Source organism: Eretmochelys imbricata, chromosome 23 (genome assembly GCF_965152235.1).
Source record: "Eretmochelys imbricata isolate rEreImb1 chromosome 23, rEreImb1.hap1, whole genome shotgun sequence".
NCBI lineage: Eukaryota > Metazoa > Chordata > Testudines > Cheloniidae > Eretmochelys > Eretmochelys imbricata.
Window position 1 is genome coordinate 8875112 of NC_135594.1, and position 12850 is coordinate 8887961.

Below are 12850 nucleotides of genomic sequence, written 5' to 3' on the forward strand. Positions count from 1 at the left end.
CCCTGAAGTTCTTTTCCACAACCCACCATGACTCGCCACCGAATGTCAGGGTAGAGCTCATCCTGACTCTGCTTACATACAAATAAATGCAAATGAATTGATAAGAGAATTTATGTAACTGGCCACTATGGCAACATATCTTCGAAGCTGCTTGTCAGTCTTCCGGGTACCGTGAATAAACCCCCGTCAGTATTGTCTGTGCTTGCCTGATTCTTGGGGAAAAGAATCTTTTTGCCTAACAACCCAAAATAATACTGTCTTGCACAGTGCAAGCTCATAAAAATCTGCCCTCTTCCTGTGGGGAGGTGTGCATGACTTCTTGCCCCCCAGATTTAGAAATTACATAAACTGGGTTTAATAATAAACAAAATAAGTTTATAACTATGAAAGGTAGTGTTGTCAAATGTTTGGCTGTGTTTGTGTGTGTGTGTGTTCTCCCTGTGTGTTGTCCCAGCTCTGCGCAGATAGCTGGTACAGCAGATCTCAAGCGAACTGCCCAATGACCACAAAATCCGTTAAGGTGCGAAGATGCTTGGTCAGGTTTATTGTCAGCAAAGCACGGTCCTAGCCCCTGCGTCAAGGTCTACAGTTACACTAGCACATGGATGCCCATGACAATGGACGCAGCTCAGTCAGTGGCAGGACTTTCCACTGCCCCCTTGGCTGGACAAAGACAATCCCTCTGAGATACATCTTTATACACCAATATAAACAAGTTACCTATCACCCTTGATGTATCAGGTGCCACCCATTGCCATGTACCTGTAGGTTTGATCAAAACGTCTATATTCATCATGCTGTTATCCTGACCTTATCCTTAAAATGGGTCAGCATGTTCCTGTTATCTTTGGGGAATGTGTTTATCGGGGTGTTCTGGTACCACCTTTCCAGAATGTGCTTGCGTGAGTGCTTTGTGCCGAGCAACTCTTAGGAATATGTTTTTTTGCAATATCAGTCCTGTTCTTGCCAAACTCTGTGAGCAGGGCCTGACTCTTGCTCACAATTTAACTTTGCTTATTATCAGCAAGGTTTTGATTACTTTAGCCCAGGCCTCAGGCCTCACACCAGGCCTCTGATACATGGGCTTATGTTTCAGGTCCTCTTCCTACTACAGATATATTTTAAGTGGTTAAAGGGATAGCAAACAGAACAAAACAGATTACCTTAGTAAATGAACAAAAGCCGCAAACTGAGTTTAACACACTAGCTAGGTAGGATACAAATTAGCAAATTCTCATCCTGAGTGATAAACAGGCTGGCAGATTCTTAAGGCACAAGTTGCCTTGGGTTTCCCAAGGGTCAAACAGTTCCCATTGTGTCAAGCTATCTCTGAGAGGTTTCTATTGCACACAGTTCCTGGGGTAATCCTTATGCTTGTGTGCATTTCTTCAAAAAACCACTAACATTGTTTGGCCTTATCCAACGCAGCACATTTGAAATACAGAAACATGGTCAATATTCCCAGCTTCAGATACAAAAATGATACATGCATACAAACTGGATAAACACATTCAGTAAATCATAGCCTTTCCAATGATACCTTACAAGACCCATCTTGCATAAAGTATATCTTAGTTATATCATATTCATATCATGACCATATTTCTATAAAGAATATGGGGTGTATTGTTACATATGTCACATTCAAACATTCTATTTTCCCTTTTGGCACAAACAGCACCCCGAGCCCAGTGCCCCTCAAGCCCAGCACCCCAGGGTCATCTGGCTGGGTCATCTGCCCCTAAATCTGGCCTCAGGGGGAAAGGAGTGAGCCCCAGCTGCTTTGCAGGCAGCTCCTATTGCAGCCCTGGGACCTGTCTACGTTCTATAGCCACGTGATGATGCCCTCACCCCACCTGGATCCATACAGCTGCTGCTGCTTCACAGGGCCATGGCCTGCTCCACCTCAGGGTCCCACAGTGAGTTACAGACTCACAGCACCCGGTGAGAGAGGGGCCAATTTACCCTCCCCACCGCCCACATGGAGAGCTGAGCTACTGTGCCATGTTAGAGTGATGGACTCTAGATGGATCAATATGGAGAAGGGTGGGCAGATGGGTAGAGAGGTGTATACAGGGATGGACAAAGGGATAGTTTCACCATTGCACAGTTGGGGAAACTGAGGAACATAGCAGCAAAGTGACTCTCCCAAGGTCACCCAGCAGACCAGTGGCAGAGCCAGGAGCACAGCCTAGGACTCCTGAGTTCCCATCCAATGTGCTAGCCATTGAGTGACACTTCCTCTAATCTCATTTTGAATGTTGCTAAATTCTTGGCCTCAATGACTTCCTGTGGCAGTGAGTTCCACTGGCAAATTGCATGTCATGTGATAAAAAATTTCCTTTTCTCGGATTTGAATTTCCCATCTTTTAGAGGCATTGAGAGTCCCCTTCCTCTGTGATGAGACAGGGAGACCAGAAGCTCCCAATCATCTCTCTGCTGACCCTTCATTATTTATGGATCTTCTTTTCCTGTCCTCTCTCCTCCATCCCATCTAAGGTAACAATCCCCGGCTTTCCAAGCTGTCTCTGTACGAGAGCTTTTCCAGCTCCTGGATCATTCTTGTCCTTTTCTGCACACAGTATGCTGGTGCAGCCATCCCGTTCCCTATGCGCCTCCAACACCGGTTTTCTTTGTGTGCCCACGACTGCCCATTGAGCTGCCAGCAGATGTGCCCTGGGCCCCCGTCCTGCACTGGTACAGGTCATGTCAATCCCTGTAAGGAGCAGGACAAACTGATTGTCGAGAACTGTCAAGTAATCCACACTGGTAGCAATGAGCCTCCCCAACCATTGTGTTGGCTCTCCCCAATATTGATTAGCCAGGATTTCCTTTTGCAGATTAGCCCCTGCCCACACTTCCTGCCCCGTCACATCCTGCCTGTCCACAGCCCTGCCCCACAGGCAAAGCCTGGGCTCCACCTCAGCTAGCAGGAAGCACACGCAGCCAGCGCTGGACCTGGTGCTAGGCCAGGGGCTGGGAGGGCAGGGAGTCGGTTCTGCCCAGGGAGGGGCTGGTGGTGCTCCGCGGGAGCTATTGCTGAACAATCCTTCATTGCTGCGAGATGGCTTATGTTGAAAAGCTGGTACAGGAGACGGCTGCAGGCCGGTGTGTGGGCATCCAGATAATCAACAACACCAGAGACATGACCCTCGAGAACCCCAGGTAAGCAGGTTCCCATAGCCCCGTCCACGCGGCTTCCCAAGTCAGCCTGTGGTTAGTGTCTAGACAGATGTGCCACCGTGTGGGGTATGTGTCTGCTACTGAATATCTGTCTGTCTGTCTATCCATCCCCATACACCCCATCTATCTATCCATCCATTCCTGTATATTACGTCAGTGCTGTATGTCCCATTGGATCACCACAAATCCCCCTGCCCTCTGGGTTATATTTAAAGTTTCTATCCCTGCAGGGGCACAAGATTGTATTCGACCTTCGAGCCAGGATATTTTGTGTGTCCAGGACTGAGGGTATTTTAGGGGGGAAAACACATTTTTTCAGGGTGGGGAGAAACATTTCCCTGGGCAGTTGATTTGAGAGGAAACGGCTGTTGGAAGCCACCTGGGAGGTTGGAGAGTAAGTCCCAGGGAGATGGACTGGAGGCAGATGACATGGCAATAGGCCTGTGATTAATTGTAAAGGTGTTCAGTGTATTTAGTTCACCACCTCCACATACACCCATGTACATTACCCACATGCTTACCTACACAGGTACATGTGTACTTACACACTCATATGCAGCTGTATGAGATGTCCGTCTGACTGTGTGTGGCCTTTACTCTGTAGTTAATAACAATGTGCATGACCACGTAACATTTTATCAGCTAGGAACCAGTACCACCTTGTGCATTGGTCATGCAGAAAGACCCATCTGCCCTGGGGGCTGGCCCAGGTGGGGCTGCACTCCCTTGTCCGGTGACTTGCGTGTCCCCTCTGCAGAAGAGCGGGCAGGCTGTGACCCACCCCAGGCCCTAGGTCAGGATTCCCCTGCTGGGGGATGCAGTTATTAATTATTGTTAGGGATGTTGTGTAATGAAGGAACCCCGTGGTGTTTTCCTCCAGGACTTACTGTTTCAGCGGCAGTGCCATGATAGACCCTGTACCCCAGATCCCCCCCAGCTCCTCGGAGAGCTTCCTGTTTGTGAAAACAAGCTACACAGCCCGCGGGAGCGTCGGGGTGCTGAGCTACGAGTCCGCTGCCTTCACCCTGGCCATCATGTTCTCCAACCCCTTCGACCGCTTCCTCTACAGCATTGAGTTTGCCATCGAGCTCTTCGCTGGCAGGAAACACTTCCACAGCATGGAGCGCCTTTACCACTATATGTTCAGCCACAACCCTCCTTATAAGTGCGAGTCCTTCCAGAAAACGAGGCTCACTGATGACCAGGACGGCCAGCTGGAGGTGACCAACCAGGAGATCCAGGTGAAGGCCACCATGTCCAACAAGAAGAAGTCCATCATTAAAGTGCAGATCGAGCAGGGAGACCGCTGCCCATCCGCTGCGGCCCACTCAGCCGGCCTGGAGAGCACACGGAATTGACCTAGTGTGACAGACGAGGGGGGCGTGGCTGGGAACGCCAGGAAACAGTGACTTTCTTTCCCAGCCCACGTGCGCAGACACGGGCTCGCTCTGCTGGCGCTCGCCCCAGTGTGGCCACAGAGGCCTGTGCTGCAGGAGGAGCCAGCCACCCCGGGTGTGTGGCCTGAGCCGCTGCCCCGGACTCAGGGGCTGCACTGCTGCATTTCACGTGCTAGCGCGTGTCTGTCTACCCAGGCTGGGAGGCATCCTTCCAGCTGCCTGGGGACGTACCCGCAGGATAGCTCAGGTGAGCGTGGCTTTGTGGCCGTGGCCCTGGCCCTGTCTGTAGGGTGAGGCGGCCCCAAACAGAGATCCCTAGTCACCCGTTCTGGCTGCCTTCGCCCAGCCAGATCACTAAATTGTGAGGCCCAAAGGCCTATTGTGACCATCCGGTCCAACCTGGGACCAGCACCGGGCGCTCCCTGCCCCGAGCCCAACAGCTGGGGACTGAAGATGAGAGGCAGCCAATCTCTGTGTAGAGCCGGTCACCCTTCTTTTGGTTGTGGCCCAGAATGCTCCTTTGCCGTGAGCCCTTGGGGCAAAACAAGGCTTCCAGAAGACCCAAAGAGAAATATCTGCTGCCTATTTAAAGTTGGGTTAAAAATAAAGGGAATATTTTCACTTCCTTCTGCAAGGGTCATTCCTCCAGGAGCCTATCAAGGTTTTGTTGCTATGGTTATAAAGGGGTGGGGGATTCCTTCCTTATTTTTTAACCTTAGAAATAACAGGGGTCTCAAGACTTGTCTGTCCTGCTGTTGCTGGAGAGTGGGCTGGGAGAGTCCGAGGAGGGGACCGTGAGCTGACTCGGCCCATACTTGTGAGGCAGGGCGCTGAGTCTTTAACGAAGAGATCGTGTCTCCCAGCTGTTTGCAGGGTGGCAGAGTCAAATAGGCACCAGTAAGACCAACAAGTTCTAAAGAATCCAGTAACACCCATGCCCCTCTCCCTGGCCTGGTGGCACTTCCAAGCTGGCTGTGGTGGGGGGACCCTGCCAGCCCTGCAGCTTGTCAGGCATGTAGACGGGTAGAAAAGTCCTGCCCTCGTGTGAAAAACTAGCTGAAGGAAAGAGACTCCTTTAAACATCAACAAAACTGCCAGGCCTCTGTGCCCAGCACCCCAAAGGGGGCACAACCGCACTGTATCTCTCTCTGTGGGGCTCCTTTAATGGCTGTAGCTGCTTCTCTGCCTGGCTGGGTTATTTGTGGCAGGAGCTATCAGTGGCCTGCTGAGAGGAGCGGTTCTGACAAGGCATCTGCCCACCCAAGGGCACGGCAAGATGGCTGAGCACTGGGGAAAGTGGTTGGGAATGCCCTGCACCTCAGCAACTGGGATGTCACAAAGGGGGAAGGGCCTGATCCATCAGCGACGGAATGCAGTGCAGCTTTGCTGGCAGACACGCGCTTATGGGGTCCGGTGGAGGCAGGTCTCTTGAGTGAAGGGCAGCCTGGCTCCATGCCTTGACCCTCAGTGACTCTGCACTTGGGGAAGGCACAAAGGGATGGGGGCTCTAAGGCAGTGTCTCAGTCTTTCCAGACTACTGTACCCCTTTCAGGAGTCACATTTGTCTTGTGTACCTCCAAGTTTCATCTCACTGAAAAATTACTTGCTTACAAAATGAGATACAGAAATACAAAAATGTCCCAGCACACAATTACTGAAAAATGGCTCCCTTTCTCATTTTTACCATATAATTATAAAATCAATCTAGTGGAATATAAATATTGTACTTACATTTCAGCGTGTAGTCTACAGAGCAGTATAAACCAGTCATTGTCTGTATGAAATTTTAATTTGCACTGACTTCGCTAGTGCTTTTTCTGTAGCCTGTTGTAAAACTAGGCAAACGTCTAGATAAGTTGATATATCCCCTGGAAGACCGAGTACCCCCAGGGGTACACGTATCCCTGGTTGAGAACCATTGCTCTAAGCCACCTTTGTGCTCCCTTGCCTGGTCCCTGGAGAGCAACCTTGGGGTGTGTCAAATATCAAGGGAAGGGTAACCACCTTTCTGTATACAGTGCTATAAAATCCCTCCTGGCCAGAGGCAAAGTCCTTTCACCTATAAAGGGTTAAGAAGCTCAGGTAACCTGGCTGGCACCTGACCCAAAACGACTTATGAGGGGACAAGATACTTTCAAATCTGGAGGGGGGGGAAAGGCTTTTGTCTGTCTGTGTGATACCTTTGCCGGGAACAGATCAAGGATGCAAGCCCTCCAACTCGTGTAAAGTTAGTAAGTAATCTAGCTAGAAAATGCATTAGGTTTTCTTTGTTTTGGCTTGTGAAATTTGCTGTGCTGGAGGAAATGTGTATTCCTGTTTCTGTGTCTTTTTGTAACTTAAGGTTTTGCCTAGAGGGATTCTCTATGTTTTGAATCTGACTGCCTGTAAGATTATCTTCCATTCTGATCTTACAGAGTTGTTCTCTTATCCTCTTTTGTTCTTCTAATAAAGTCCTGTTTTTTAGAATCTGATTGGGTTTTTTGGGTCTTAAAAATCCAAGGCTGGTTTGTGCTCATCTTGTTTATTCTCAAGCCTCACCAGGAAAGGGGGTGTAAGGGCTTGGGGGGATATTTTAGGGAAATAGGAATTCCAAGTGGTCCTTTTCCTGATTGTTTATTAAATCACTTGGTGGTGGCAGCATTTAATCCAAGGTCAACGACTTTGTGCCTTGGGGAAGTTTTAACCTCAGGTGGTAGAAATAAGCTTAGGGGGTCTTTTCATGCAGGTCCCCCCACCTGTACCCTAGAGTTCAGAGTGGGGAAGGAACCCTGACTGGGTGGCTCTAACTCACACTCTGCTCCCCCTGTGGCTGCTGGGGAGCAGAGAACAGCCACTACGCAATGCATTCTGGCCATACCCCTGTGCTGCCCATACCCCTGTGCTGCCCCACAGCCAGGGGCTGGGCACACCCCTCATGCCAGGCTGGCTTCACCAAGGCTCCTGCACTGAGCTGTCTGAGGCGTGAAAGGCCAGCTCAGCCCCTGTTTACGAAAGGCAGCCAGGTGGAGGGTGGCAGACGGTCTGGTTTGTGTCCCTGAGAAGAGCTGAGATCAGTGTCCTGGCTGGCATGGCAACGTGCCCAGAGATTCTGGAAAAGGGATTCAAGAGTCACCAAAAGGTGCCTGATCAGTTTGTGCCAACAGGATGGGGCAGCCGCCCACAGCCAGCCGGTGTGTACCTTTGGGGAGGTGGGAGAGGAGGGTACGCGTCACACTGGAGTGCAGGGACGGGGCAACAGACTGGAAGGAGCAAGCTTCACCATCATGGCTGCTGCCCCCACTGTCTTGTGGGATCCCTCATGACGCTGTTGGGCCTTTGAGATCCTGAAAGGGGACCTGACCAGACTCGGAGGGAGGGAGGGCAGAGCATAGCTTAGCCAAGGGGCACTGCACTAGGCCCCTCCCTGCAGCCTGGACACAGGCATTGAATGCAGTGAAATGGTCAGGGCTTAGCTCACACCCCTCCCACCAGCATCTCCCTGTAGCTGGTGTAGGCAGGGAGCCGCTCCAGGTGCTGGCTTTGGGGATCCCATTCCCAGCTGCCATCTCTCCCCACACATCACACAGGGAGCACAAGTGCCAAGCTAGCCTTTGGGAATTGCAGTGTGTGCTTGTGATTTTCTAGGCGCCTAGAAGGCAGGCATTGCAACCCTCACCATCAGTGCCTAAGTCCCTCCGTAGATCCTAGCATACGTGACTCACTATCCCCAGCAGCAGGGGCTCTGTAGGCTGGAGGAGTGTATTCCTCCCTGCTTACAACCTGAGGGCTTGCCTACACTACACAGCCTTGGATGGTGTAGCTATGCCGGCAACTCACGCCAGCGAAGCTGCAGCATGAGCTGACAGAGGGCATTCCTCTGCCGACACAGCTACACCCCCGCCCCTTCCAGCATGAGCGACGCTGCAGAGTTTTGCAGAGCTGAGTCTAGGGCGGGGAGTGCAGCACAGAGCAGGCCTGAGCAATGCTGCTCTATTGCATGCTCTGTGGTTTGCTGCTCCAGGCTGAACAGACTCTCGGTGAAGTCCTTGCTTTTCGGGCACCTCCCCTGGCTTCCTGCACAGCTGCCAACAGCAGAATTAAACAACAACAAGGCTGTTTCAAGACCCCACCCGCTGCACTTCCTGGAGGGTTTCCACACAGAAACATGCTTCCTCTGCACAACACTGGGACGATCCGGGCTGGACACTGCACCTTTAGGTGCCTGGTGAAACAACTTTTCAGCCCCTTTCCCTTGCCAAGTTCATCCCTGGCCGCGCTGGGGGCCGAGCCATGGTGCTGGTGCTCGTTTCCTCACTGTAAGAAGCGTGACTTTTGGCAGTGGCTTCTGATGATGGTCAGACTCCGGCTGCAGGGAGAGCAGAGGCTGCCCATCAGAGCTGCGGCGTCACCAGCCTTTCACTAAGTGTCTCCAGGGCCCGGTTCTCCCAAGGAGCCGGGCAGTGGGATGGGATGGAACCCGGGGAATGGCCGTGCTCCAGGCACAGCCGCTAGCTCGTCCCTGGGGCTCCCGGACAGGTCCCTGGGCACGGCCAGCCAAGTTTGCTGGGGGGAGGGAGCAGAACTGGCGAGAGAGAGACCCAGATCTCCAGAACGGCTCAGCACCCACAGGTATGGCTTTATCCACAGGGCTCCTTCCGTGCTGAGCCCTTCCGGAGATCCTGGCCCTCGCAGCCAGAGGTGGATGATGTTTCCCTGGGGCCCTAGGCCAGAGCAAGTGGGGGCCCCTCCCGACCCCTTCTGCCTGCAGCCCAGCCCAAGTTCGGCCCCTTCCGCCTGCGGTCCTACCCATGCCCCACCCTTTTCTGCCCCTTCCTCAGGCCCGCCCCTGTTCCACCCTGGGTCCTCCCCAACGCCGCACAGGCGCTCAGGGCTGTGATGGGGAGAGATGCCTCCCCCCGACCACTGGACCTGCCACGGTGGGAAGATCTGCCCTTCCCCCGGCCCCAACCCAGACCTGCCGCGGCAGGGAGAGGTGTCTCTCCCACCCCAGCCCAGGTGCTGCTGAGGCAAGAGAGAGCTGAGGGGAATCCTGTCTCCCCACTGCAGCCCTGGGGAATCCTATGCCCTAAACCCCTCATCCTTGGCCCCACTCCAGAGACCACACCTCCCAGCTGGAGCCCTCACCCCCCACACACACCCCAACCCTTTGCCCCAGCCCTGAGCCCCCTCCCACACACCGGACCCCTCTGCCCCGGCCCTGCCACATGAATTTTGTTATGTGCACCGATATGGAGGTGGTGTGCACATAACAATATTCATTCCGCACGTGTGGGAAAAAGCAGAGGGACACACTGGTCCCTGTTCCGCTCCCCCCCCCCCCCCCACACACACCCAACTGTAGCCTTGCAACCCCGTTTTGCTCCTTTCTGCCCCACGACCAGAGAAGCTCTGTCCCTGCAACACGGCCCAGGGCTGCAGCAGGGAGTGAGAGCTCCTCCAGTCCCAGGGCCGCAGTGGGGGTCCGGGTGCTGGGGCTTCCGCCGCTGCCCCCTGCGCTTTCCGCAGGGGACCAGGGTCGGGGCACTGGAACTTCTCCCACTTCGCCTGCTTGGTGTTTTTGCCGGAGAGCGTGTTGGGCAGGGGGCTTGCCCTGCCACCCTCCGGCTTCTGCTGGGGATGGGTGAGGGGACAAAACAGGGGGGGCTTCCTCTATCCCATGGCTTCTGCTGGGGGCTTCCCCCACCCTGGTCTGCTACTGCAAATAATTTTTTCCAGGGAGTCCCCCAGTTGGCCAGGGCCCCTAGGGCCAGGCCCGGGCCCCAGCAGTCCATTGGCTAATCCACCACTGCTCACAGCCAGGGCTCCCCTTTTTCTCTGCCTCCTCCAGGCTTGGAGGATCCTTCATGCTCAGGCACAGGCCAGGGATCCTGAACCCACCCTTTGAGCAAGGCTCATGTATTGTTTAATACTTATCTGGCAGTAGCCCTAGCAGCTGTGTGCCCATGGTGCCAGGTGCTGGACATGTACACACACCCCGACACGTGGCCCAGGCCCTACACAAACAAAGCAAAGCACCTTGGGCCTGATTTTTAGGCGCCTGAAGACACAGAGCAGTGCCCAGTTGTACCAAGGTGCTTTTGAAAATATCACACAGCACCTATCTGCATCTCTGGCCATCAAAATACCCTTGAAAATCCAGCCCTTAGCCCCGCTCACCCTGCCCTATGGCTGCAGACAGCTGTCCCAACACCGGCAGCGAACCCCCATGAGGGAAGCTGAGGTGGAGGCATGGTGTAGACGAGAGTGGGGCAGAGGTGTCTGGGCCCAGCCTGGCCTCACTGCTCTCCGGCTTGGCGTTGCCGCCTGCCTGTGCCATAGCCGGCTCGTCCCTGCCTCTGCAGCCTCCCCTGCTTCTCCCAGAGCCACCCCAGCCGGGGAGCAAGTGACCGCTTCCTAATTTAGCGCCCGACACCCAGAGCAGCTTCTTGGTGACACTCAGTGCCTCTGGCAGCATTAAGGGGCCTGAAAGAGGGGGAATCAGCCCCTGGAATGGGGCCAGCTGTGGCGATACAGGGGTGTCCCCAGGGCCAATGATACCGTGGTAACTAATCCTTGGTCACTCACTCTTACAACAAACCCCATTCAGTGTGGTCTGGGATGTCCTGCCCAGTCCCCTGAGAAGAATCACCATTGAAACCCCTTTCAACCTCTTATGGCGCACACAGACAACGCTCTGTGCCCATCTTCTCCCGGCCCTTCCTGCTGGCTCCAAAGGGGAACGGCAGCCGCAACAGCCACAGCCCCTCCTGTCTAGGTTGGTCTGTCTCTTGCCCTCTCTCTCTGACTGCGTCCATACCCTCCATCTTCTCCCTCCCCCCCACCCCCTTTCTATCTCTATCCCCATCCACCTTCTCCCATTCTCGCCCCCTGCCCGCACACCCACCCCCTCGGCTGGTTTCTGTGGGCAGGCTGTGGTGCACGAGCAGAGAACTCTGTCCCTACACGTGTCTCCACCTCTGTTCTCGGGAAGGGGCTGACCACCTGGACTTTGTCTCTCCTGGAAATCATTGGCCTCAGGGGCTGGGCAGGGCCTGGCTCCCTGATCCCTCCCCGTGGCAGACCTTCGTCCCCACATCTCCAAGAGCTGTGCCAGGCCAGGGTTTGGGGTGCTGCAGAGAGACCTTCCGTTCTGGCCTGTCTTCCCTGGCAGGGGTCAATCCCCTGAGCTCCCAGGGACCTCACACCCTGACTGCTGCCTCCCACACCCCCAGGCAGAGCCATCTGGGCAGGTGGGTACGTGGCTTGCGGGGGAGGGAGACTATAACCAGGGGCCTGACAGGGCTGGAGCAAGCACTCCCCAGTGCAGTGAGTCATTAATCCTGGCAAGGGGGAAAAGCTCTTTTCTGGGCAGGGGATGCCTGGGGGAGGGGTGCCCAGCAGGGAGGGGGCTGGGTAGAGGGTAACCAGGGGGAGGGGTGCCCAGCAGGGAGATGTGCATGGGGCACCCATTGCAGTGGTGAGGCATGCTCAGGGTTGGGTAGGAGATGCCCATGGGGACTTGTAGCAAAGCACCGACTTACTGGTGCAGCAGCTCCTGCTGGTGTCTGGGAATTAGCTCTTTCCCAGCTCTGGAGCACCTCCTGCTGGCCAGTGTCTCGCCTGCCTTAGGCCCCATGTCCCTCACAGACCCCAGTGCCCTTTACCTCAGGGTGCCCCAGGAGTACCCCCACACTCTGGGTCTCCCCTCCCAGGGGAACCCCCAACCCTCTAAGCCCACCTCAGCGGGGCAGATTGCAATCTGTAATGGCCACTCATCGTTGGCAAGGAGGCTGGATCTGCTGCCTCTGTCTATCCCCAGAGTGCCCCTCTCAGCCCCAGTACCTGCATAGGCCTTCAACAAAACCTGCAGCCTGGGGTTTTATTAGGCTGGAGCTGCCCAGCTCCCTTGGCCCTTTCCCAGCACGGCTCTGCTTCAGGCACCTTGCAACCAGGTCCTTCTCAATCCAGGCCTAGAGTCAAACTCCTCTAGTGGCTGGCTCACAGCCCCTTTATAGGGCCAGCTGTGGCCTGATTGGGCTGGCCACACCTGTGGTCAGCTACTCCCTCAGCTACTTTCACTCCTTTTCCCAATTGCAGCCCTCTCCAGGGCTGCTTTTAACCCTTGCCTACGGGGGCTGCATATCAGCGCTGCCCAGGCAGTGAACAATGCGGGGGAGCGATGGATCTGCAATCAGGTAGATGCAGGCCCGATGCCCCCTCAGCAGGGTGCACAGTGCTGGAGGGGGGAGGAGGGCAGGAGATGGGTCTGCAATCAGGTAGACACAGGCCCT

The 12850-nt window shown here is 54.6% G+C and overlaps 1 protein-coding gene across 1 annotated transcript; it reads left to right on the plus strand.

Annotated features, from left to right (window-relative positions):
* The first annotated feature begins 569 nt into the window (after positions 1–569).
* LOC144278779 (uncharacterized) lies at positions 570–7046 on the plus strand. The gene is made up of 2 exons (XM_077840127.1): positions 570–3165; positions 4064–7046. The coding sequence occupies exons 1-2, from the start codon at positions 3065–3067 to the stop codon at positions 4539–4541; spliced, it is 579 nt and encodes a 192-aa protein (XP_077696253.1). The 5' UTR covers positions 570–3064; the 3' UTR covers positions 4542–7046.
* Positions 7047–12850: the final 5804 nt, after the last annotated feature.

Excerpts from the sequence above, each read along its gene's own strand:
- LOC144278779 (XM_077840127.1), top strand. The coding sequence starts at position 3,065 with ATGGCTTATGTTGAAAAGCTGGTACAGGAGACGGCTGCAGGCCGGTGT. Across the intron at positions 3,166-4,063 it reads ATGACCCTCGAGAACCCCAG|GACTTACTGTTTCAGCGGCA; the intron begins GTAAGCAGGTTC and ends GTTTTCCTCCAG.